General features: G+C 43.9%; 1 protein-coding gene across 1 annotated transcript in view; it reads left to right on the plus strand.

The window, feature by feature from the left end:
• The window catches only part of LOC131820056 (keratin, type I cytoskeletal 9-like), a 47,648-nt gene extending 22,419 nt beyond the window's left edge, over positions 1-25,229 (plus strand). The window contains exons 3-8 of the mRNA XM_059155539.1: positions 4,782-4,845; positions 21,282-21,303; positions 23,031-23,119; positions 23,348-23,422; positions 24,363-24,426; positions 24,593-25,229. Coding sequence (XP_059011522.1) covers positions 4,782-4,845; positions 21,282-21,303; positions 23,031-23,119; positions 23,348-23,422; positions 24,363-24,426; positions 24,593-24,723 — 445 coding nt within the window. The 3' untranslated portion in view covers positions 24,724-25,229. The remainder of the gene's footprint in view (positions 1-4,781; positions 4,846-21,281; positions 21,304-23,030; positions 23,120-23,347; positions 23,423-24,362; positions 24,427-24,592) is intronic.
• Positions 25,230-26,190: the final 961 nt, after the last annotated feature.

The following is a 26,190-nucleotide window of genomic DNA, read 5'->3' on the forward strand; positions in this document are numbered from 1 at the left end:
GATAGGACACCTTTCTCTCTGGGCACTCACGCTTAAGGTGTCCTGGCTCCTTGCAGTAATAGCAAACTCCAGGAGTACCCCTATGTTTATATTGTTGAGCTCCCTGAAATCCTTATAAACCTTGAGTGATAGCTGCAGCCATAACCTGCCCTTGAATAACACTGTCGTTGATATCCCTGCAAACTTTAATATATGTACTCAAGTCTTTGCTTTTCCAAGGTCTGATGGCTTTTTTACACCATTTATTAGCTTGCTCATAAGCCAGCTGTTTTATCAATGGCATGGCTGCCTCTACCTCCCCAAATATTCGACCAGCTGTTTGCATCAGCCTCGCTACCAAATCAGCATATGCTTCATTTGGTCCTTGTATTACCTTAGACAGCTGACCCTGTAAATCCCCACTGCCTTGAATTGTCTTCCATGCTTTAGTGGCCGCCGCGGCTATTTACAGATACACCGCAGGGTTGTATTGTATTTGGGCCTGCTTTCCCATGTACGGTCCTATTCCCATTAACATTTCTAGGTCCCACTGAGGATTTCCAGCCGCTGCATTACGGCGGGCAGTGTCCTCTGAGTATTCTTGCCAAGCTGTTTTCCATACTAGATATTGCCCTCCCGACAAGGTTGCGCAGGCTAGGTTACCCCAGTCTTCAGGGACTAAGTTCATTCCTGCTATGGTCTCCAACAAAGATACCGTAAAGGCTGCCTGAGGGCCATACTGCATGACTGCTTCCTTTAATTGCTTAACCAGTTTAAAATCAAGAGGCTGATGATACCGCTGGTTGTTTTGGTCCTCTAAAACTGGAAAGGCAGAGGCCAGGTCATGATCTCTCCAGCTCGAAACCCTGCCACTACCACATGTGGTGCAGCAGCTACAAGCTCCTTGGCACGCCATAGGATTATACGGCGGATGGGCACTAGGCGTCGCTGGAGTCGATAGTTTCAACTGTTCAAAGTTGCAATGCATTTTATGGCCTAACTCCTCCCCTGACATTTCTTCTTCCTCTTCACTAGAACTACCCCCATCTGAGGCACGAGAAGACCGCTCCTCTTTCACTTCCTCCAATGCCAATGCTCCCTCTTGTAGAGCTGATTAATATTTGGGTTTAGGCCCCACCAGTCATCCCCGGACTAAGGTCCATATTGCCAGGGACCCGGGTGGCAAAGGCATTTTATTGTCCTGTTTCTTCAAATCCTCCCCTAAGTGGTCCCATTGAGGTATGTTTAGCAAGCCTTCATCTAGGAACCATGGAGCCGCCTTTTCCACTGTATTCAAAAAGGCCCGAGCAGTTTTTGCTTTTAGTGAAGTTCCATTGGCTTTCAGCAGGTCTTTTAAAGACTCTTCCAACCGCACTTTACATACTTCAGATCCCATTATGAACACACAGACAACAGACGCGGACGTTAAAGACAGTAACTAACACATCAACTGTTTACACGCATATGCTTCAGTCGACATTTACTTCCCGCTTTACCGTGGAATTCCCACTTTTGAACGTGGCCTTTACTCCCTGCTTTACCGCGGAATTCCCACTTTTGAACGTGGCTAATGTCCCCGCTGACCTGCGGAACTTTACTCCCCGCTTTCCTGCGAATTACCTTGCAAGATTCCTTTATTTAGTTCCCGGGTGCCGGCGCCATTTATCGCCCTCGACCCGCAAGGACGACAAGAAGCCCCAGTTCAGATGTATCTTCTCTCTCTTTATTTCCGCAAGTCTACACACTTATATACGCTTACCTGAGCAGTCAGCGAGCAGGGTACAGGAGGGAGTGAATCAGGCTGCACACCTAAACGAACAACTTTGCTAGCAACCAATGCTGTTTACTTCCTCTTTGGGCATTCTGCTTAGTCTCATGAGGCAATCCTAACCTGGCAACTAGCCAGGCGCCATCTTTTAATGGCGGAGGCCGCCCTGGTCAGGGGCCTGCCTCCGACACCTAAATGACGTGTGCTGCAGTCCTTTGGCTCTCACTTTCTCTTTGGCTCTTTCAGGAGGGCCTTTTTGTGGGTGGCATCTTCGCCCCCATGGTTCCCTCCTTCCTTTTTAGGTAAGGAGGGTTTTTTTCTTGTTTTTGTTTTTGTTTTTTTGTTTCTTTTAAAGGTTTATTTATCCTTTTAAGGATATTTATTTATTTGAGAGTCTCCATCCGGGGCATGGGGAGGGTAGAGGAAGAGAGTAAGAATGTCAGGTACACTCTGCACTGAGCCAGGAGCCAGACTGAAGGCTCCATCCCAGGACCCTGAGATCATGAAGTGAGCCAGAGTCGGGAGGGGGACGCTTAACCCTCTGAGCCCTGAAAATGGGCTGAGAATATGTAGTATAACACTGCTGACTGTACTGTTTGTCACTTGACTCATTCAGAAAATTACACAATTCCTCAAAATAACATGCCATGCCATCATTAAAATCAGTAGTCCCAGGCAGGAGAGAGATTGTGAATGACTGCCCCCCACACAGGGCAGTGGTGTCTGGACAGGGTCTGATGGAGCACGTGTAATTAACCTTTGGTCTCTGTGTTGTCACGTGTGGATTTCGCTTTCCAGGGTATGCATTGCTGTCTTTATTTTGTCAGCACACTTCTACCTGCCTCAGGAGCCTGGGAAGGGGCTTCCGCCTGGGGTATGGGCAAGAGGCCAGGACTTTAGGAGAGGCTGCTCCAAAGCTCCTGGTGGCAGAAGAGCAGAAGGGAGCAGGGGAACTGGGGCCAAAAGAAAGAGGCCCGCTGGCTCCCAGGGCACTCCAAGCCTGGAGGCATAGCAAGCAGCACTGGCAGTTGCAAGCCTCAGTGTGGGGAACTGCATCCCTGGCAACGGCTTCGGGACTGGGTCCCCACTACAGCCCCTTAAGGCAGACTTGCAGGGCCTGGAGCCCATCGCCACTTGCCGGAATCACACGCTCCACCTCGCTGGGCCACTAGGTCACCAAGAGGCCCGCATGCGCCCAAGGAGCACACACTCCCTGACATGCACTCAGTGGAGGCAGCGCAGGTGGGAGCTGGTCTCAGGAGACTAGCAGCTGTGGAGGCTCAAGGGGCGGCAGCAGAGGCGGTAGCGTCGGTGAAGGGTGCTCAAGGCCCAGTGGCCTAGGTAGGGCTGAGGTCCGGGGCTGTGAAGGAAGAGGGGCGGACCACGAGGACTCCACCTATGGCGTTACTCCTCCAAGCAGTGCTGGTTTCGGCTTTTAGCGGGTGGGCGGGGGTACAGCCCATCCTTGACCATGGGCCACAAGAAGAGCCTGACTAGGTACCTGCATGGAGCGGAGGGGGTGGAATGGGAGGAAGGGCTGGGGGCAGGCAGGGACTGGAACAGGCTGGACGCTGGGGCCACCCGGGGTGGGGGGAGGCAGGCATTGCTAAGATGGAGTTCCCGGGGCTGGAGGATATCCTGGCACTGGGGATGTATCTCTCCCACTAGGGATCGGGATTGGGGCTGTTCCCACTGCTGCAGCCCTGGGGGCTCTTTCTCAGGAGCCCTCCGTGACTGGGTGGCTCAGTCAGTTAAGCATCTGCATTTACCTGGCATCCTGATCTCATTGTCCTGAGACTGAGCCCTGCTCAGAGAGGAGGCTGCCTCTCCCTCTCCCTCTGCGTCTGCCCACGACTTGTGCTCACTGTCTCTCAAATAATAAAATCTTTTGAAGAAAGTAAATATAAAAGTTTATTTAGCATAATGTTGAGAAAAACAAGTTCAATCTTTAAGAAAAAATGATGATAGTGATAGGTATAAATATCAGTTTAAACTAGCTTTGTATGACGGATCTCGATGAATCTTTGCATCCATGCCCTGAGGAATGAATCCATGCTGTCCCCACATCACAGAGAAGGACACAGAAGTTTGGAGAGGTGAAGTAATTATCCAGGCAAAGAGTAGAAATTGGAAGAATGGAAACTGGTCCTGTTCTCTTCCAGAGGCTCAACTGGCAACTTGTTTTTTCCATTTCCTTAATAAACATAGACTTTTTAGACTACGAACCAGTGCTACATTCTGTCCCTCCAGGATTCTCCCCAGGCCCCATCAGAGAGGGCTCTGGGGCCAGATTCTCCCTCCCTGTTCCAGGGTCCCCGGGTGACTCCTTCTGTCTGTTCAGAAACAAGGACACAGAGCTCTGGGGAGGGACCCTTCCTTGGCCGCGGGTGTCCACCTCTGCTTGGCTTTCCCATGCCTTTTTGGAAGGTGAAGTCAGAGTCAGAGGTTGAGAGGTGGCTGGGGAAGGAGGAGGAGGCCAAGGGCATCCCAGCCTGGTGATTTTACTTACCTGCCAGACCATTCTTCCCAGGTCCATCCAGCATCCCATTGATCTGCTGCGACTTCTGCTGCTGGTGCTGCTGGTGCTTCCAGATCCCTGCCAGCACCAGCAGGAGTGTAGGAGGGATTTGCCTTGTGGGGACCCAGGAATCTTGTAAGATGCCTCCAGCCCTTTCCACAGGTGCCCAAACCCCCATTCCTTTCAGGGTGCCCCGGAGCTCAGTTGCCCAGTCCTGTATAATCCCTCACTTGATCACCTTTCCCACAGTCCAGGAATCTCTCAGTCTTGCCAGGGGCCCAGAGCTCACCCCACAGTTCATGGGGTCTTCCTGCCATCTGGTGCCGGAATGCTGATGTTGGCAAAGGGCAGGGCATAGCACAGGCCTGAAACAGGAGGGACCGGTGGTTGTCACCTGGGCTGCCATTAAAAGGGGTGAGACATGAGCCACTGGATCTCCAGAGACACTGAGCCCCTGGCGGTGATGACGTCAATGTCTGCGTGTTCTCAACATGTGACTTCTTGTCCTCCACACAGTTATGGACATGGGCATGGACACTCCCGGTTCAGTGAAGGAAATGAGCACCAGGCCAAACAGCAGGTAAGCAGGACAGCTGGATCTCAAACTCTAGCCTCTGGCTTGTCTCCAGGGGCCACAAAGTGTTTCATAGATGGGAGACTGACACTGGCTTTGGGGACCCCTCATCAACTCCATGACTGATCTCACCTATTTGAGGCCCCCAAACTCTATTCCCTGCTTCTTTCCCTGCTCCCAATTCCAGTTCTAATCAAGGTGACTCTGGCCATCTTCCATGGAAGTCCCTGGCCCCCTTACAGGTTGGGCCTCTCTCCTGTTCCCTTTTGGGATAGTCTGACTCCACCCCTTCCATAGCTGGTCTCCTTCTACAACCAGAGCAGCCCAACTCTGGGGTTCTTGAGGTGGACAGCGGCATCTAGGCAGAATTTAATACTTTGTTTTGTTATCCTTATTTTGTTGTTGGCTTATTTTTTATGGTTTCTGTATGTGTATGTTTAGGATATTGTTGTAACTGAGGGTGGCAGGAGTGGAAGTGGGTGGGAAGGATGGGGTGGCTGGGGAATGGGCATTGGAGAGGGTATGTGCTTTGGTGAGTGCTTGAACTGTGTGCGACTGATGAATCACAGACTACCCCTGAAACAAAAACTACATTATACGTTAATTAGAAAAAACAAGCTGTTGTTCTATTTAAGCAGTACTAGAGTGGTTCCTGTTTACAAGAAATTTACACAATAATAAAGTGGTGGTTTGTAGAGCACTGAAAATCAGCTGTCTTGGGCCAGAAGGAGTTGAGGAAGCATTTGAGAGTCCTAGAGAGACACAGTTTAGGAAGTTCAGCTCAGGACAGGCCCCAGGAGAGAGGATAACAAGGGGTTTGTCTAGTCTCCTGGGTCCCTGGCCCTGCCCACATGCTTGGCTGTCCCTACCCAGCACAGATGGAGCTGCCAGATCTCTGGGTGTTATCCTAGATCTGCCAGGGGAGAAGCTGGTGAAAGTCTTCTCTTAAAATGCTCTCATTCCTGGAGGTCCCAGAAGATGACATGAGAGTCTGATTGGACTGTTTCCCTGTAAAGTTTCCTCATGTAAAGCCAAAGCTAGTGCGTAGGAGGGTCACAAAGAGAAGTGACAGATCTACTCTGTCGGAGGTGTTCCAATGTCTCAGCCAATTGGGGATGATTTTGAGACCATGAAGTCTTCTCAGACTAATACCGGAGGATATTCCAGCCCAGAAGACATATTTGATTTCAATTGTATCATCGTCGTATCATTCAGTTCCAGTGTTGCTCTTTTCCTTTTCTATTTCTTTTTTATTTAAGATTTTATTTACTTATTTGACACACACACAGAGATCACAAGTTGGCAGAGAGGCAGGCAGAGAGTGAGGGGAAAGCAGGCTCCCTCCTGAGCACAGAGCCCGATGTGGGGCTTGATTATAGGACCTGATCATGACCTGAGCCACCAGGAGCCCCTGTTTTTTCTATTTCTTTACTCCTGTTCCCATGATAGAGGTACTTCTCAATTTCTAAACATATGGGAATTTCTAGTTCACTTTTTATCAGTGATTTCTAGCACATTATATTACCACAAGATGCTCTGTAGTTGCCTGAATTGATGCATCTGAAACAAAATTGAAATTTCCCTTATGGCTAAAGTAAATCGGGCGTATTTTTGTAATGGTCTCCTATGTGCCTAAAATCAGTGGATGTGGATGTGGACAGATGTATGGAGACAGCTATGGGATTCAGATGGTTTGCCATTAAGATTTACATCTTGTGGATGTTCTGTCTGGGTTGAGTTGCTGAGAGAGGCTCTAACCTCCTACTCTGGTTGTGTACTTGCTTGTTGTTGCAGTTTGGTTCTCCTTTGCTTTCTACATTGTTCAGCCAGTGGCTCTCAGACGGGAGTTTGGAAGGGAAGGAGAGAGTGCCCAGAAGAGGGAACAGGGACCTGGGTTGGAGGAAGTAAACAAGAAGGATGGCTAAAGATCCAGAGAGGATCTGTCGTTGTGATGGCATGTGTTGGGGTATCAGGTGGGAAGGGGCTTTGTACCTGTGGCATCCATGTTGAGCTACTAGGGGCAAAGGCAGGGGATTGGTGGAGAGATTAGAATGTTTCTAGGTTGCTAAGGAAACGTTCAAACACGGGAAGGCTTGATGGAGGATGGATTCTCCACACCAACTGCTCCTGAGAGTTCACTTGACCTGCTAATGTGTCCTGCTGACCTTGTCCTTTACTAACCTGCTGACCTCCTAACTTTTCTGAACCGTGCTACTTCCCCTTGAGTACTTAATCTGACCCTGACACCGCCTGACACTGTCCCTGACCCCTCCTCCTGACCAACACCTTCCCCATCCTACCCTCTATTTCTTCCCTATTCCCCTCCCTAATTACCACCCTGCCCCTCCCCACCCCTTCCAAACACCCCCACCCCACCCTCCCCTGCCCCCCAACCATCTCCACTTCCTCCCTGGGCCCACAGTGCCCCTTAAAAGGACCAGGACATGATGGTGCAAAAGCTACTCTTCTGGCTTGTCTTGCTCCAGTGTCCCTGTTCCCCCAACCCAAATGTGAGTAAATGTGACACTTCACTCATGTCTTCCTTCTTCTTCTTCTTCTTCTTCTTCTTCTTCTTCTTCTTCTTCTTCTTCTTCTTCTTCTTCTTCTTCTTCTTCTTCTTCTTTCTTCTTCTCCTTCTCCTTCTCCTTCTCCTTCTCCTTCTTCTTCTTCTTCTTCTTCTTCTTCTTCTTCTTCTTCTTCTTCTTCTTCTTCTGATATGATTTATTTGAGGAATAGAGAAAAAGGGCTCATTTGTAGGGGGCAGAGAGGGTGGGAAAGAGAAAATCCCAAACCAGCTGTGCAGTGAGCACAGAGCCCAAAGTGGGCCTCAACCTCAGGACCATGAGATCATGACTTGATCCAAACCAAGACTTGGTCACGTATCTGACTGAGCCACTTGGGTGTCCATAAGCTGCTAGTGGTTTCTTCCTTCCAACTGGGTTATTTAATCACAGCTTTTTCATGGGGTTCTTGAAGGTAACTTCAGAAGAACGAGAGTTCTTCCTGATGACTGGGCACCACAGGGCAGGTTTCAGGGTCAACCTGAAGGTGTTGAGGCCACAGCCATTTCCCTCGTATTTCGGGTCCTGTCTGTGCTGCTGGGTCCAAGAAGCACAGCTTTGGTAGGATGGAAACCTGAAGGCACCAGGTTTATAGTGTCAGGAGGAAGGATTTGTGAAGATAGGAAAAGCCATTGAGCTCTTTGTCCTAAATAGGGGGCTTGTGTGATATGTACATTATATCTCTTTAAAATTCTCTTCAAAAATGTCAGGAACTCTAATTTAGTAGGAGCTAGGGGTGTTAGATTGTAGCCTGGGATCCTGGTGAAGATCCTACTGCAAGCCTGGTAAATTCAGGGTCCAGCTTCTGTTTAGTTTGTTTTTGTGTCAGCGCATTGTTTATATTTGTAAAGTTTGACATCCCTGGGTATCTTAAGCATTGGTGTTGGGACTAGAGTGTTAAGAAGTGAAATATCCTTTTTGCTCTGCTTCTTGGTTGGAGGCTGTCCCCAGGGACTGTGTGTCCCACCAGGTCCATGGAGACCTGAGAATCCCAGAAGACACTAATAGACCACAACCTGCTGGGATATATGTCACAGGAAAATCACTAGGAGTGATGTGATTAGGAAGTGAATGAGTTGTTGTCCTTTCTTTGACCAAGTATGTGCAGTGTGTTGATTTTCCCAAAATAAGAAAGTTCTGGATGTCCTTAGGATTGTCCAAATATAAAGAAATACGTGGTTCCCAGCATGAATATTTCACTCTGTCATGAAAAAGTAAACCCTGTACCCCCAGGAGAAAGAGAGAGAGTCAGCCAACAGTTAGGGAACACCCCTGGAAATAAGTAGACTACTTTAGATCCGCTTGCACCAGATTATGAAAGAGGGATCTGGAAGTGTCAGTAGTCAAGAAGGATGCTTGTATTGAGGCAGACCCATCCCACATGAAGACCTCTAGTCAAAGTAGACCCCATTCTGTTTCATTTGAGTCTTCAGAAGAGGGAATTTCTTGGTCGTCTGGATTGGAATCATTCCCCTCTACCTGGGCTGCATCTCATGGATCAGTTCACCTTTCTCACCCTTCCTCATCTCTGAACTCTTGCCTAAATGAACTGGTGTTGCATTTCCCACCTCCACCTGCTCATGGCCACTGTCGGAGAACCTAGAGTTTTTGGCCCCACTGGCTGTCCTCTAGTTAAGACTCAGCTACTGATATCAGCATCCAGACAGCTGCCAGATGTACTGAGTGCCCACAGCTGGGCGTGTTTTACATTCCTGACAAGACAGCCTCTGTCTTTTGTGCATTTGATCCCCATGACCAACCATTGTGCTGACAGCTACTGCTCTCTTCCAGACAGTGGCTATTAAAGGCAGTGTACGTTTCCCACCAGCACACATTTTCCTGACCTCAGCTGTGAGGGCTGAAGAGGAAAATGTTTTAGATTTCAGGAGCTCCTTTCTAGAGAGGTGTGTTTGCACAAAATTCAAGCTTGGTGTGAATTAGTATGAATTGCATTGTTAGTGTCTTTTCTCCTGAAATACTTCTAAGTGTAGTTTTTGTAAAATGATGTGTTTGTATCCAGGAATTTTGTATTATAATTCACAGGCACCTGGGGTGGTTCAGGCAGTTAAGTGTCTGCCTTAGGCTTGGGTCATGATCCCAGGGTGCTGGGATTGGTTGGGCTCCCTGCTCAGCTGCCACTCAGCTACTCAGTCTCCCTCTGCCTTTTCCCATCTCTCTTTCAAATAAATAAATACATTTGTTAATATTTTCCCTGTTTAGAAAGTTAAATTTTAAGTTGCTCTTGCATGATTTACTTACAGTACCAAGAAATAGGAACATGAATTGCTTCCATTGGCTTTTTGGAGATACTAACCCTCACAGATATGCTTAGAACATACATGATCACCTGATTATGTACTTCAGAAATCTGACATCTGGGTTTGCGATTCAGAATCAGAGTGAGCATTGAAAGAAAACATCAATGTTTTCAGAAACTAATCAGTAACTTTGATTTATTTTTATTGGGCAATAATCACATGTCGTATTAACGAGCAGCCTCCTGTCTCTCTCACTTATGTCCTGATCTATAAACATGTGTCCATATAATGTGCTCATTTGTACCTCTAGTACAAATTCTATTCATGCTTTCCCTCATTCGTCCTTAAATTTTGGGTGTAGTTTTGGAAATGGTCCAAAGGAGTTTTTCCAGGTCCTCCATGGATATACAATAGAAGTCACTGACTCCTTACCTATTCTAAGTTTACATTGACTTACCTTGTTTATTTTATGTTGGCTTATAAATTCTCAGGTTCTGTTAGCTATAGAAAAAACAGTTGCAATGTGCTTGTAGATAAAATAAAATCTCTTAAGATTTGTCTATTAGATTTTGCCTGCAGCTTTAGTGTGTCATAATGTATATATGATCACAACATCTTTTCAAAGAATACTTTTTGTTGATATTAGACATAGGGAAGCAACAAGGAAGCCATCATCATGGTAAGTTGGTAAACACACTCATCACTGCCAAAAGTTTGCCCCAGCTCCTTGGAAATGCCTCTGTGCTCCTTCTCCTCCAGGAGGAGCTAGTTAAGAGGTATGCTCACCTCCTGGAGGCTGACTGAGGGTTTGTAAAGTTGATTTTTTGTGACAGATACACAGTAAAAGTCTTTGAGATTCCTCATTGTCTCAAATGGTATTTCAGCTGGTCCTTTCCTTGCCTGATCCTTTCTGTCTTGGCCCTCATGGGATTGAAGTTCTGTGGAAGCTTCTCATTTTAACTGCCTTCTTGGGAACTTGTGCCTTTCTCATATACCTCTGGAGAACCATCCTCGCTGTAAGTATATTAATGTACGTGCTGTACTTTCACTCATAAATAAGCAAAAAATGTTAGAGTCCCTGGACATTTTTATGTCCATTCAGTACTACAGATTTCCCTCTAATATGTCAATTTTGATTATCACCTAGATTGATGTAGTTTTAAATTTCTATTGAAGTGCCTTCTTGATCCATATGTTCTTTTTTTAAGTTCAAGCATAATTGGCAAACAGTGTAATGTGACTTTCAGGTGTACAACATGACTCCGCAATTCTGTACATTTATCAGTGCTCAGCAGAAGAAGTGCGCTCTTCTTTCCCTTCACCTCCTTCACCCATCCCTCCACCCACCTGCCCTTCCACCCATGTCTTCTTTAGAAGTGGGCTGTTGAATCTCTCTCTCTCTGGTCATTTCTCCAGCTATCTTTCTGTTCTCGATCTCTAGTTTAAGTCAACTGGGGTCTGAGAGCATAGTTCCAGTGATTTCAATTCCTTTGGTGGTTCACATGTGTTGTATGGCCCCGAATTTTGGCTCTCTTAGTGACTGTTTCATGTCAGCCCGAGCAGAATGTCTATACCTCATTGTTGAATGAAGTATTCTGCCGATGATAGTGGATAGGGTGGATGGGTGATGCTGGTCAGTTCACCTGTGTTCTCATGGATCTTCTGCATCTCTGGGTCTGTCAATGAGGGATAAGAGGATTTTGAATTCTCCAGCTGTAGGAATGGATTCATCTGTTCCCACCAGCAGTATTTTCAGTTTATGCTTCATGTGCTCTGACACTCTGTTGTTGATGCATGCGCATTAGAAATTGTTGTGTCTTTTTGGAGAATTGACCCCTTCATCATTGAAATAATGTCCGCCATTATTCCTGACGGGTTTCCTTACTGTGTGGTGTGTGTTGAAGGACCATTTCACTGGCCAAAGATTTCTAGCTTGATGTTCCTTTAAACAGTATAAACACTTCATCCTTCTTGATGGCATGGTTTCTGAAAAGAAGTGTGATGTCGTTCTTATCCTTTTCTCTGGAGTAAGGTGTTACTGCTCACCTCTCCCCTTCCCCACCCACTCCCAATCCCTGCTCCAGATTTCCAGAACAATTTATTTGTTTTTAATGATCTGTAGCTGAATATTCTAGATTAGGAAACATTGGTGGTTTTGGTTTATTGTTTGTGTGTGTGTGTGTTTTGGTATTTATCCTTCTTTCAATGTTTTGATTTTCCTGGATCTTGATTAGGTAACTCCATTAATTTCAGACAATCCTCTGTCATTATTCCTTCAAATAGCTCTCCGTCCACTCTCCTATAGGAATAGGTATTCCTGTTATGTGTGTGTTACACATTTTGTAATGACCTATCAGTCTTGGGTTTTCTGTGTTGTCTGTGTAATTTTTGTCTTTGTGTTTCTCTTTTGGAAGTTTCTTTCCTGTCAATGATTCTTTCCTCTGGTTTATTTTGAGTCTCTTCATGAAGCCAGAGCAAGCACTCTTGATTTTTATAATGGTGTTGTTTTCTTTCTAGACAACATGTTACAATCTTAGGGCTTCCTATCTCTGCCCACATTTACCATCTCTTCTTCCTCTTGTGCACTTTTCCCTCAGACCCAGTATCTTACATCAAAGAGACTTGAAAGTCCAGCCTGCTCTCCCCATCACTTCTGCCACAGGAAGTGTGATTCTCGTGCTTGCTGTCATGGTTTTTACCTGCAGCATGCCTTGTAGGGTTGTGTTGAAAGCTAGATACTGTGTCCTGCTGAAGGAAGGGACGTAAGTGGGAGTTAGGGTGAGGTTTTCTGCTTCTCTGGCTCGGAGTTAGATTGAGGTCCTCGCCGGTGAGACAGGGAGGAGATGGCACTGGAGTTGATGATTTCCCTCACCTCTGTGGCTGAGTCTTTGGGAAACCCCCATTTAGACTCTGGAGACATAGTTTCATTTGAGGGCAGACCTTTGTAAGAAGAAAGAACTCTTTTGAGTTTCTTTCTCCGTGGGACTATTCCCCCTCTCCCTCACAATGGAGAAAACTTCCCTTCAAAGAGAAAAGAAAAATATTATATATTTGGTGTAGCCATTGACCTTTCCACTTCCCCTGCCCATGGGGCTGGTGACATAGGCCACAGGAGCTCAGAGGTTCCTAATCAACATGTGAAATCAAAGGAATAACCATGGCTTTCTGATTTCCCTCCTCTGATGCACTCTCCCCAACAACATACTATGACTGGTTTATTGATAGCATGGTGATATTCCAATATCCTGGCAAGATTTGCAGGTTGGCCCCAGCCTCTCATCATCCTGTAAACCTTTTAAAACAGGAAATATGTTTATGGTGTCAAAGTGAGGTCTTGCCTAGGTGTTGTTGAGCTATAATAACATGAGGGTGACTCAAATCTGAATTGCCTCACTTCCCTTTTTGGAACCATCAGCTGTCATTTCTGTCATGGCTTATGCTTCTTCTCATAATGGGCCACTCTTTATCTCATCTGATGGCTTTTACTTCTTTTGATGACACTGCATTTAAACAGTCTGGGAAACTGCATAGCACCTGATATGTCATAACTGTGTGTGAATTCAGCAAACAGCCAACTCTTTGTAAGGTTTCAAGATAGCTTTGTAGAGAAGGAAAGAGGTGGCATATCCTTGACACAGCCTTTGCTCCCTTGCCTGCCTGCCTGCATTCTTTCCTCCTTCCTTCCATTTTCTTTCTTTCAGTATTTTAAAATAGTCCCAAATTCTGTACTTCAGTGCAGATACTAGGTTGCAAAAATGTGAGGGAAATATACTAAGTGAAATAAGTCCAGTGGATAAAGTCAATTATCCTTTGGTTTCACTTATTTGTGGAACATAAGGAATAGCATAGGGAATATTTGGAGAAGGAAGGGAAAAATGAATCGGGGGGGGGGGGGAAGAGTCAGAGGGGGAGATGAACCATGAGAGACTATGGACTCTAGGAAGCAAACTGAGGGTTTTAGAGGAGAGGGGTATGAGGAGCCTGGTGATGGGTAATAAGGAGGGTACCTATTTCATGGAACACTGGGTGTTATACACAAACAGTATATCCTGGAACACTACATCAAAAACTAATGACAGAAGGGAAAAGATGGTGCGGGAAAGTAGGAAGAGGCACCTTTTCAACCTGTACTCTAGAGCGAGCTGATTACCTACCAAAGAACTCTGATCACCTATGAAATCAGCCTGAGATCAGAATTTTACACATCTGGATCTCAACAGGGGCAGAAGACGCCAATGGGCAGGTAAAGCGGAGTGGGAAAGGCGGACTGATATTGCAAGATAAACAAAAGGGGGAGGGAGCCACCAGAGCTGACCAGTTGGAAAGTAATACCCTAATACGAGCGAGCCTGCCCAGTGTCTGGGGACCAGCATTAACTTGGAGACTGGTTGAAAGCACTCCAAAAGAGCAAAGGAACGTGGGGGGTAAATTGTTGGAATCCGGGCAGCTAGGGACAGGGGCTTAAGTCCTTGGTCCCAGGACAGCCTCCCCTGCATCTGAGCCAGAGAGAGTATGACAAAGAAACCAGATCTTGGTCCCAGAGCCGCCAGCAAACCCGAGATTGCGTGGGTTCTGGCTCCTGTGAGGGGATGGGAGCCACACAGAATGGCAGAATGTGTGAGCCCTGCTACAGAGCCTCTAATGTGCATGTCCCTTATCCTCCCCTGAGAGAGGTACAAAGGCCCAGCCAGCGCTCTTTGATATGCGCCATTGTTTCAGAGCCTATCAAAGGCACCCCAAACTCTCCCAGGAGAGAGGTGTGCGAAGGCCCAGCCTGGTGCTTTTGGACCTGCACCCATTCTCAGGGCCTGAGACGTGCAAGCGACCCACAGCCTCCCCCAAAAGAGGTGCATGCAAGCCAGGTGTTCTTAGACCTAGAAAGACTAGGCACTCCCAGCCTGGACCAGCGGGAAAATCTCAGTGTGCGATCCATGCTTAGGACCTCTCTGGCGGTCTGGAGATCCCAGACAGACGCCGCTGCCATGCTTTTGGGTACAAGCAGAAGATCCTGCGTCCCCAGGAACCATGACTCAGAACCTACTCTGCCAGCAGCCAAGGGGAAGTTTATATGGGCTCTGCAACACCCACAGAACAGACTGAGGCTTCTCTCTGAGAGGGAGGTCAGGGTACAGTTTGCTTTCCTCTAAACGGACAAAAACCATCAAAAGAGGTTAAGGCTAGAGGGGGGTAAAAGGTGAAGAAACATAAAAAGCTCCAGAGAACAAAAGCCTGAAAAAAACGGTTTCCTCAGAGCCCACCCCCTAGACAGGGACTGGAGGACTTAACTCAGGGAATATTACTGACTGAAAACCAACGTGGCAGGCACCTCCCCAAGAAAACCAACCAGGAAAGAAAAAAAAAAAAAAAAAGACTACAAGAGAACCACCACCACTACTTCATAGGACAACTTTTATTTTTAATTTGTTCCCACTATTCTGGCTCATTTTTTGTATATAGATAATTGTTTAACCGATTTACCATCACAGAGAGCTGTCCAGCACATGAAATTCCATAATAAATTTCCAACCTAAACTTTTTGTTGCATACACCTGTTTCTTTTTGCACTTCTATTTTTTGAATTTTTAAAATTTTTAGTTTAGCTGAGTTTATTCCTTTTTTATTTTTATTTTCTAATATTCATATAGAGTTAAACTTCAAAGAAATCCCCATTCCCCAATCAATACTACCCCTAGAGGTAAACCATTTTTAATCCCTTTATCCTAGGAAAGTTGAGTCCTTTAACAAAGATATCAATTACATCCAGCAAGGATCAAAACAACCTTCCTTGCCCACACAGAGAATTTATAACCACTCTCCCATCTTTTTCTTCCACCAGTGTTTCTGTGTTTTTGTGTTTGTCCTGATAGTATATAAATCTTACACTTGGGGTTCTTTTCAACAAGGTTATTCCTGTATTTGCATATATTTACATATTTTTCTCTTGTTATATACTTTTATCAGTCTTTCTGTTTGTCTTTTGTTTGTATACCTCATAAATCTTTCCTTGGGGCGCATTTGGGCTGAACCTTCTCTTTCATCTTCCCTTTCTTTCCTGTCTCTCTCTATCTCCTATTTTTTTCTTTTTCTTGTCTTTTTTCTCTCATTTTGGTGGGGAATCCTGATTGCTCAGAAGTGTTACAGAGTGCACCCTGACTGCACCACGGTCGATATATCCAGCTACATCTGTTCAGTCATCTCTCACCAAAATTACTAGGAAGAGGAATCCCAACAGAGAAAAATACAGAGGATGGACCTTCCACAACAGAGCTAAGGGCTATCAACATAGACAATATGTCGAAAAGAGAATTCAGGTTAACATTTATCCAGGCAATAGATAGGTTGGAGAAAGCCATGGATGACCAAACGGAATTGATTAGGGCCGTGCTGAAAGGGACCAGACAGGATGGTCACAATGTTAGGGCAGAGTTAAAAGTTACCAGGGCTGATGTTCACAATGCTCTCAGTGAGTTCCAATCTAATCTAAATTTTCTAAAACCTAGGGTAACTGAGACAGAAGATGGAATTAGTGATCTGGAAAACAAACAGATAGAGAGAAATATCAAGAGGAAGCCTGGAACAAACAGAATAGAAACCACAAAAACAGAATCAGGGAAATAAATGATGCCATGAAAAGTTCCAACGTCAGAATTGTTGGAATTCCTGAAGGGGAGGAGAAAGAAAGAAGTCTAGAGGATATAGTGGAACAAGTCCTTCATGAAAATTTCCCAATCTAGGGAATGGAACCAGCATTCATGTACTAGAGGCCAAATGTTCTCTACCCAAGATTATAGATTCCAGAAAAACATCAAGACACCTGATAGTCAAATTGAGGAATCATAATTGTAGGTATAATCTCTTGAATGCCGCTAGCACTAAGAGGCTCCTTACTTACAGAGGAAAGCCCATGAGAATAGTATTAGACCTGTCCACAGAGACCTGGCAAGCCATAAAGGGCTGGCAAGATATTCAGGGCACTAAATGAGAATAATATGCAGCCAAGAATACTTTATCCAGCAAGACTGACATTCAAAATGGATGGAGAGATAAAGAGATTTCAAAACCGGCAAGGCTTAAAAGATTATGCAACCACCAAGCCAACGCTGCAGGAAATCTTAAGGGGGGAGTTCTATAAAAGAGGAAAATTCCTAAGAATAGTATTGAACAGAAATATAGAGACAATCTACAGGAAGAAAGACTTAAAAGGTAGCACGATGTCAATAAAAACATATCTATCAATATCACTCGCAATGAAAATGGCCTAAATGCTCCCATAAAATGGCAAAGGGTTGCAGATTAGATAAAACAATAGGACCCATCCATATGTTGTCTACAAGAGACCCATTTTGAACCTAAAGATGCACCCAGTCTGAAAGTGAAGGGATGGAGAAGCATCTTTCATGCCAATGGGCCTCAAAAGAAGGATGGGTAGCAATTCTCATATCAGATAAATGAGATTTTAAACTAAAGACTGTAATCAGAGATACATAAGGACACTACATAATCCTTAAAAGAACTAACCACCAAGATGATCTAACAATTGTAAATATCTATGCCCCCAATATGGGAGCAGCCAATTACACAAGAAAACTGTTAATCAAGATAAAGAGTCATATTGATATGAATACATTAATAGTAGGAGATCTTAACCCGCCTCTCTCAGAATAGACAGATCATCGAAACAGAAAATCAATAAAGAAACAAGAGCATTGAATGACAAATTGGACCAGATGGACCTCATAGATATATACAGAACATTCCACCCTAAAACAACAGAATACTCATTTTCCTAAAGTGCACGTGGAACCTTCTCAAGAATAAACCACATACTGGGTCACAAATCAGGACTCAACTGATACCAAAAGACTTAGATGATTCCCTGCATATTCTCAGATCACAATGCTTTGAAACTGGAGCTCAATCACAAGGAAAAGTTCCGAAGGAACTCAAATAACTGGAAGCTAAAGACCACCCTGCTTAAGAATGCTTGGATCAACCAGGAGATCAAAGAAGAACTGAAACAATTCATGGAAACGAATGAGAATGAAGACACATTGGTCCAAAACCTATGGGATACAGCAAAGGTGGTCCTAAGGGGGAAATACATAGCCACCCAAGTCTCCATCAAAAAAATTGAAAATTCCAGAACACAGCATCTGTCTCTACACCTTAAAGAACTGAAGAATCAACAACAAATCAAACCAACTCCACACATAAGAACGGAAATCATCAAGATTAGAACTGAGATCAATGAGCTAGAAACCAGAGATACAGTAGAACGTATCAATGAAACTAGAAGCTGGTTTTTGGAAGAATCAATAAGATCGATAAACCATTGGTCACACTAACCCAAAAGAAAAGAGAGAAAGCCGAAATTCATAAAATTATGAATGAAAAGGGAGAGATCACAATAAACACCAAGGCAGTAGAAACAATCATCAGAAGTTATTATCAACAGTTTATATGCCAATAAGCTTAGCAACCTAGATGAAATGGATGCATTCCTGGAAAACTATAAACTCCCAAAATTGAACCAGGAAGAATTCAACAACCGGAATAGACCAATGTCTAGTAATGAGATTGGAGCAGAGATCAAAAATCTCCCAAAAACAAGAGTACAGGTCCTGACGGATTCCCAAGGGAATTCTACCAAACTTTCAAGGAAGAAATAACACCTATTCTCCTGAAACTGTTTCAAACAATTGAAGCAGAAGGAAAACTTCGAGATTCTTTCCATGAAGCCAGCATTACCCTGATTCCCAAACCAGGCAAAGACGCTACCAAAAAGGAGAATTTCAGATCAATATCACTGATGAATATGGATGCTAAGATTCTCAGCAAGATCTTAGCAAACAGGATCCAACAGCTTATTAAAAAGATTATCCACTATGACCAGGTGGGATTCATCCCTTAGCTACAAGGATTATTCAACATTTGCAAATCAATCAATGTGATAGAACAAATTAGTATGAGAAGAGAGAAGAACCACATGGTCCTCTCAATTGATGCAGAAAAAGCATTTGACAAAATCTAGCATCCGATGCATTAAAACGCTTCAAAGTATAGGGATAGAGGGAACATTCCTGAACTTCATCAAATCTATCTATGAAAGACCCACAGCAAATATCATCCTCAATGGGAGAAAGCTTGCAGCCTTCCCATTGAGATCAGGAAGACGACAATTTTGCCCACTCTCACCACTCTTGTTCAACATAGTATTAGAAGTCCTAGTAACAGTAATCAGACAACAAAGAGAAATAAAAGGTATCCAATTAGGCAATGAAGAAGTAAAACTCTCTCTCTTTGCGGATGACATGATTCTTTATATGGAAAACCCAAAAGACCCCACCCCCAAACTACTAGAACTCCTACAGCCATTCAGTAATGTGGCAGGATACAAAGTCAATGTACAGAAATCAGTGGATTTCTTATACACTATCAATGAAAATACAGAACGGGAAATTAGAGAACTGATTCTATCTACAATATCACCAAGAACCATAAGATACCTGGGAATAAACCTAATCAAAGAGGTAAAGGATCTGTACTCGAGAACTACAGAACACTCATGAAAGAAATTGAAGAAGACACACAAAGATGGAAGACCATTCCATGCTCTTGGATCAGAAGAATAAACATTGTTAAAATGTCTATACTGCCTAGAGCATTCTATACTTTTAATGCCATTCCAATCCAAATTTCACCAGTATTCTTCAAATACCTGGAGCAAATTATCCAAAAATTTATATGGAATCAGAAGAGACCCTGAATCGCTAAGGAAATGTTGAAAAACAAATATAAAATGCGGGGCATCACGTTACCTGATTTCAAGCTTTACTACAAAGCTGTGATCACCAAGACAGCATGGTACTGTCATACAAACAGACACATAGACCAGTGGAACAGAATAGAGAGCCCCGATATTGACCCTCAACTCTATGGGCAAATAATCTTTGACAAAGCAGGAAAAAATATACGGTGGAAAAAAGACAGTCTCTTCAATAAATGGTGCTGGGAAAACTGGGCAGCTATATGTAGAAGAATGAAACTCGACCATTCTCTTATACCATACACAAATATAAACTCAAAATGGATAAATGACCTCAACGTGAGACAGGAATCCATCCGAATCCTAGAAGAGAACATAGGCAGTAATCTCTTCGATATCAGCCACAGCAACTCCTTTCAAGATATGTCCCCAAAGGCAAAGGAAACAAAAGCCAAAATAAACTTGGGACTTCAGCAAAATCAAAAGCTTCTGCAGAGCAAAGGAAGCAGTCAATAAAACACAGAGACAACACACGGAATGGGAGAAGATATTTGCAAATGACAGTACAGACAAAAGGTTGATATCCAGGATCTACAAAGAACACCTCAAACTCAACACACACAAAATAGATAATCATATCAAAAAATGGGAAGAAGGTATGAACATACACTTCTCCAATGAATTCATGCAAATGGCTATCAGACACATGAAAAAATGTTCATCATCACTAGCCCTCAAGGAGATTCAAATTAAAACTTCATTGAGATATGGCCAAAATTAACCAAACGGGAAACAATATGTGTTGGAGGGCATGTCGAGAAAGGGGAACCCTCTTCCATTGTTGGTGGGAATGCAAGTTGGTGCAGCCTCATTAGAGAACAGTGTGGAGATTCCTTAAGAAATTAAAAATAGAGCTTCTCTATGACCTGCCATTGCACTACTGGATATTTACCCCAAAGATACAGATGTAGTGATAAGAAGGGCCATCTGTACCCCAGTGTTTATAGCAGCAATGGCCACAGTTGCCAAACTGTGGAAAGAACCAAGATGCCCTTCAACGGATGAATGGATAAGGAAGATGTGGTCCATATACACTATGGAGTATTATGCCTCCATCAGAACGGACGAATACCCAGCTTTTTTAGCAACATGGATGGGACTGGAGGAGATTATGCTGAGTGAAATAATGCTGAGTCAGTTATCATATGGTTTCCCTTATTGGTGGAGCATGGTGGACATGGGGAGTTAGGAGAAGGGAGTTGGGGGAAATTGGAAGGGGAGGTAAACTATGAGAGATTATGGACTCTGAAAAACAATCTGAGGGGTTTTAAGTCTTGGGGTAGGGAGGTTGGGGAAACCAGGTGGTGGGTATTAGAGAGGGCATGGATTGCATGGAGCACTGGGTGTGGTACAAAAACAAAGAATACTGTTAGGCTGAAAATAAATAAAAAATAAATTAAAAAAAAAAGAAAACAAAAACTAATGACAGACTGTGTGGTGACTAACATAAAAAATAGCTAGGTAAATAATGAAATAAAGGATATCTTTTCAATGTCTGTATGATCCCTTGTCAAAATTGAAGAGGTTGAACATTCATTGACTACTATGTGAATAGGATTTGGGGGCAAAAATAAGTTAAACACAACTTGGGCTCTTTATCATAAATTGATTGTAAACCATGATGACTTAATCAGAAATTCTAATTTTATCTTCCTTTTTAATCCTGTGAATTCATGCTGCTAAGCAAAGTGATTGTTGTCATATCTTTGGATTATAATTGTGGTACTATCTGTACTATAGATTATTACTCATAATATGTTTTGTCATCCAGCTTATCTTTTTTTCTTCCTCTCTTAGATAAAGCCTCGACAATACGAAGGTAAGATTGGGGGATTCAGTTTTCTTTGCCAAAAATTCTCAGTACCCGTATTTGATGTATGTTTAATTTGATGAGGGATAAATATGGTGACTTCTGATGTCTCACTGACTTAAGTCTTGAAAATGCTTCTCTTCCCCATGTGGAGTCTAAGTGACAGTGTGGAGGGAGTTGCCATCTTTAAGAGACCAGGAGAAGGAACTCCTAGTGGGACTAGGGAGAATACAAGGTGTAATTTTGCAGAGACATGTTTAGGAGGCAAGTGATGATGACAGCGTGAGGTCTGGAGTGAGTACTTGACCATGAGCTGGCTCTTGGTGAAATGTCAAGAGGAGAAAACTCTCTGAGTCTAGCAAAATGGCTACACATAGGGAAGAAGGCAGATATTGCCATGCAGAGCGTGTGTTACAGGAGATAGGTAAACTGTGGTTTTAAGTCTGAAGTGGAGGGGTCATTGCCTGCCAGGGGAGAATGAATGGAATAAAGCCTGTGCCAGCGGGGATAATGGATAGTGTGTGGGGATCATGGATTGTGGTGATTCCATAGTGCTGGCTGTTGATGGCCTGGGTGGCCACCTGGCACTTAGGAGACCATTGAATGTCATTGTTCGTTGTTGTGAGTGTGGAAGTGGTTCTGGTGAGAAGAGAGGTCTCAGAGCAGGAGAGCACACACAGTGGGTCAGGAGAAGAGAAATTTGCACTTTGAGGAAAGCTGAGAGAATTATTTTTTAAGAGATTCTGTTTATTCACTAGATATATATATAGAGAGAGCACAAGCTGGCAGAGTGGGAGGCAGACAGAGAGGGAGAAGCAGGTCCTTGCTGAGCAGAGAGTTGGATGTGGGATGTGATCCCAGGACCCAGGATCCTGATCCCAGCAGAAGGCAGACCCTTAACCAACTGAGCCACCCAGGTGCCCCACGATGAGAAAATTAAGTGGCTCTTAGAGGAGTCTGTGTTCTAGACCTTACAAGTGTTATGCAGCTGCCATCAGTCTCCTCATGAGTGTTGTTTTCCTTTAAGGGTGGAGGGTAACATTCTCCTGTTGTGATGAAAAATCTTGTCTTCTCAGGCTTGTGCATTATCCAGGGCCTCCGAAGACTCTCTGTAACGTGGAGATTGTACCCAAATGTGTTTATAGCAGAGAACTGGTCCTCCAGAGCCCCCAGCCTGGGGTCCATGAAAGGCGATCTGGGAGCAGCAGAAAGTTTCTGAAGGCCTGTGAGTTGTCACTCACCTGACATCTTGAGCTTTCCTTGTGTGGAATTCCAAGTAGGACCTGGAAGTGGACGATCCACTGAGCAGGAACAATGTATAGTTTTGCTCATTATGTGTTGTTTGCAGGGACCTGCTTTTGTATCTGAATGACTGGAGGAGAGAGATGTTAGTTGCTAGGATGCTTGATTTTTTGGTCACATCTCTGGCGATGACATTAGCATATGCAAGGTTTGAATTTTCCAAGAATGGTGCTTACAGGTGGGAGAAAAATGAGAAAGCTTTTGATTGTTTTTTTTTTTTTATGTTTGAAAAACATTTTAAGTAGGAATCTCACTGATATAGAATGTCTTAGGTTTCAAATGCTGCTATAACATGCTTCCTTCAGGCACAATGGGAATGCTAGCAAGTTAGTGACACCCAAATGTCAGAGAATGGACTCTGGTGCTAATATATTTGAATTATTCAATGTCGCTGTTTTTGCTAATTATCTTAAAATTCTTTTTTCTCCTTTCAGTTACTTTAGACCAAATCAAGATGAAGATTAATAACCTTAAAAACGAAAACAGGGATCTTGAAAAAAACATAGCGAGTTGGGAGGAGAAGGTATGTGTGCCCTTTCAAATATTTTTTTGTGATTTCATATTGATTACTTACCCTCTGGTAGTTCATTCTATCGATCTATATCATGCAACCCAGAAATGGTCCTTGAGTAAGAGAAGCTTCACAAATGTAGAGTACTGCCTCTTTCTTTGTCACAAAAGGAGAGGCACAAATATAGGTTTCTTTAACATGCTATTTTGGACTTCTGATTCTTTTTCATATTTTTTGTAGGCCAGGGAAGCAAAGAAGCAAGCAGAAACGAAGAGAGAACATAAGCGTTCCCTTGCTGGAGTACGTAAATTAAAAGTAAGACTCCTTTCTTTGTCTGAATTGTGTTCTAACAGCATAAATAAAAGTAATAAAATATTATTATTATTATTAAAATTATTATTATTTCAAAGATTGATTTGAGAGAAGGAAAGAGTGAGGGGAGGGGGTCTGAAGGAGACAGAGAGAGAATGCCAAGCTGACACCGTGCCGAGTGTTTCGCCTGATGCGGGGATCAATCCCATGACCCTGAGATCAGGACTTGAGGCAAACGAAAGCAGGAGTCAGACACTCCACAGACTGGGCCACCCAGGTGCAACCCAGGTGCCCCAAGGAATGAATCACTGTTACTCATTCAATATGTTTTCTTGAAGGAGAACATCAAAAAGGTGGAAGAGATTAATGAAAATTTGAAGGACTCCCTTCATTGTAAACAGGCTCTCTTACAAGCTCAGAGAGAAAAGAATATTAAAAATGTGGATGTGGTAAAAGTTAGGTGTTAGTTGTACTATAATGTGGCTTCGGAGGCTTTTGGTTTATTTTGGTGAGGTGAGTGCAGTGTACTCCTCTGCTGTTTGCGCAGTAGAGCGTGGGAATCTGGGAACAGCAACCTCTACTGAACCGTGAACTGTGATTTCACATAGGACCACCCCGATGAGATTTGCAATTTCAAGGCCTAGGAAGTATGGTTTATTTCACAGCTGGGTAATCATCACATCATTCAGCGCTGCCCTCCAAGTTACATAGAAAATCCCACAAAATATGTGAGCAGTGAAGGATGATAGCAAGCCCAATATGTATAGTAGAATATTATTTTATATCAGTTCCTCTAAGAAAGCCATTTGTGCGGTTTTTGACATGAACTAGTTTCTTTACTTGCCCCTTATTCCATTTATGCCTCAAGGGCTTTCTTTGTTGCCCTCCATGATCCTGTCCTGTTAGGTGCCCTCATATGTCTTTTCTCAAATCTGTCTTAAAGGCCCAAGATGCACTGGTGGATCAAGAGTTGAGAGCCTTGACATCAAAAAACCAAGAACTGAAAGGTACCTTGTTTTGGGGGATGAAATCTCCATATGGTGGCAATGAGTTTGCATCGGGCAGGGAGAGAATGCCTTTCTGCCTTCACAGCCTTGCCCTTCTCCTTTCCCCATTGAAACCAAGTTCTCAGGTCATGGCACAAACATAGAAAATTAAACTCATCCTTTACAGAAAGGAAAACATTCCTGGAAGACCAGTGTAATGCCCTGAGTTCTAAAGAAGCAGAATTGAACCTGCTAAAGAAAAAATTGGATATGGTGGTGGAGTTCTCTGAAAACCAAAAACTGACTGCAGAAGAGTAAGCCATTGCTGTGTTGTCATAGATATTGTTGTATGAATTTTCGTGGCGGCCAGTATTTGGATCTTCTGGAATTGGATCTTTGTGTACTTTTGCCAAATGCATTCTGTAGAATTGTGCCTGCCCTTCCTGTCTTGATTTGTGTAACCTGAATTTTCCTTTCTGTTCTAATGACTTGCCACATGTTATTGTGTGATTCATTGGGGAAGAAGGGGGAAGGTACCAGCATTAATCACTTTGATACGTGGATCCCCTCTGGATCAGTCTACATTTCCCTTTCATTTTAACTCTCATCACATGCTCTGACCACTCCTGCATTAGGTCCATTTCTTGTTCAGTATGAGACTTGGGTCCAGAACATGGAGAGAAAAATGGAATTCTCTTCCTGCAGAAACAGGGAAAGTTTCTTTGTGGAAAGTGTGCTGGGGCTCCAGCAATACTGGGTCCCTTTATCTGGTGTACAACTGAGATCATTTGCTGCAGCCCAATACCTTAGAAGGCCAGGGTATTTCCTGACCACCTGATTTTCTTTTACCTTTCTTTCTTTCTTTCTTTCTTTCTTTCTTTCTTTCTTTCTTTCTTTCTTTCTTTAAGAGATTTTATTTATCTATTTGACAGAAAGAGACACCGCAAGAGAGAGAACACAAGCAGGGGGAGTGCGAGAGGGAGAAGCAGGCTTCCTGCCGAACAGGGAGTCCAGTGTGGGGCTCTATTGCAGGACCCTGGGATCATGACCTGTACCAAATACTTTTAAGCAGATAATTACTGAGCCATCCTGGTGCCCCTCCACACGATTTTCTAGGTGTATGTCTCTTGGATCCCAACCAAAGCCTGCAGTTTCACTAAGTCTCATCTTTGCTGGCTGGATGAGAGCTTCACTTGTTGCATTCCAACCTGTCCCCCAAAGGTTGCTTGTTCATTTTCTTTGTATTCACTCGCCTGTTCTAGAATTCACTGATGTGTCCTCCGGAAACTGGCTCCCAGGCTGGCTTTCTCCTAGGCTTCCTTCTTCTCCATCTGATTATCATGTTTCTTCATGTGCTCTTTAGAAATTGTGTGCATTCACTCACAAGTTTTCTCTCTTGTCCAGTGTGTCCTTTTATTTCTCAGGAGAGATAAGGACGTTGGAGTCCCTCATTCATGTGGAAAAGCAAAACTGTTCCCTGTCTAACCTGGAGACTCAGCTTTGTGTTATTCCTTCCCACATTGGGGGTGGGGGCCACTCTCTCTCACAGGCACTTGGGTTCTGTTCATTGGTAAAGACCCACTCCCCTCACTCTTTCCTTCTCTCAAATCAATCTTTGAAATAATATTAATTTTAATAATAATAATATTTCATTACTTTTATTTCTGCTGTTAGAAAACAATTCAGGCAAAGAAAGGAGTCTTACTTTTAATTTACGTACTTCAGGACCTTCTTGGGGCAGGCCCAATGTCCTGACCACCTTTCTCTCTTCAACACCATATCCCT

Source organism: Mustela lutreola, chromosome 17 (genome assembly GCF_030435805.1).
Source record: "Mustela lutreola isolate mMusLut2 chromosome 17, mMusLut2.pri, whole genome shotgun sequence".
NCBI classification, from domain to species: domain Eukaryota; kingdom Metazoa; phylum Chordata; class Mammalia; order Carnivora; family Mustelidae; genus Mustela; species Mustela lutreola.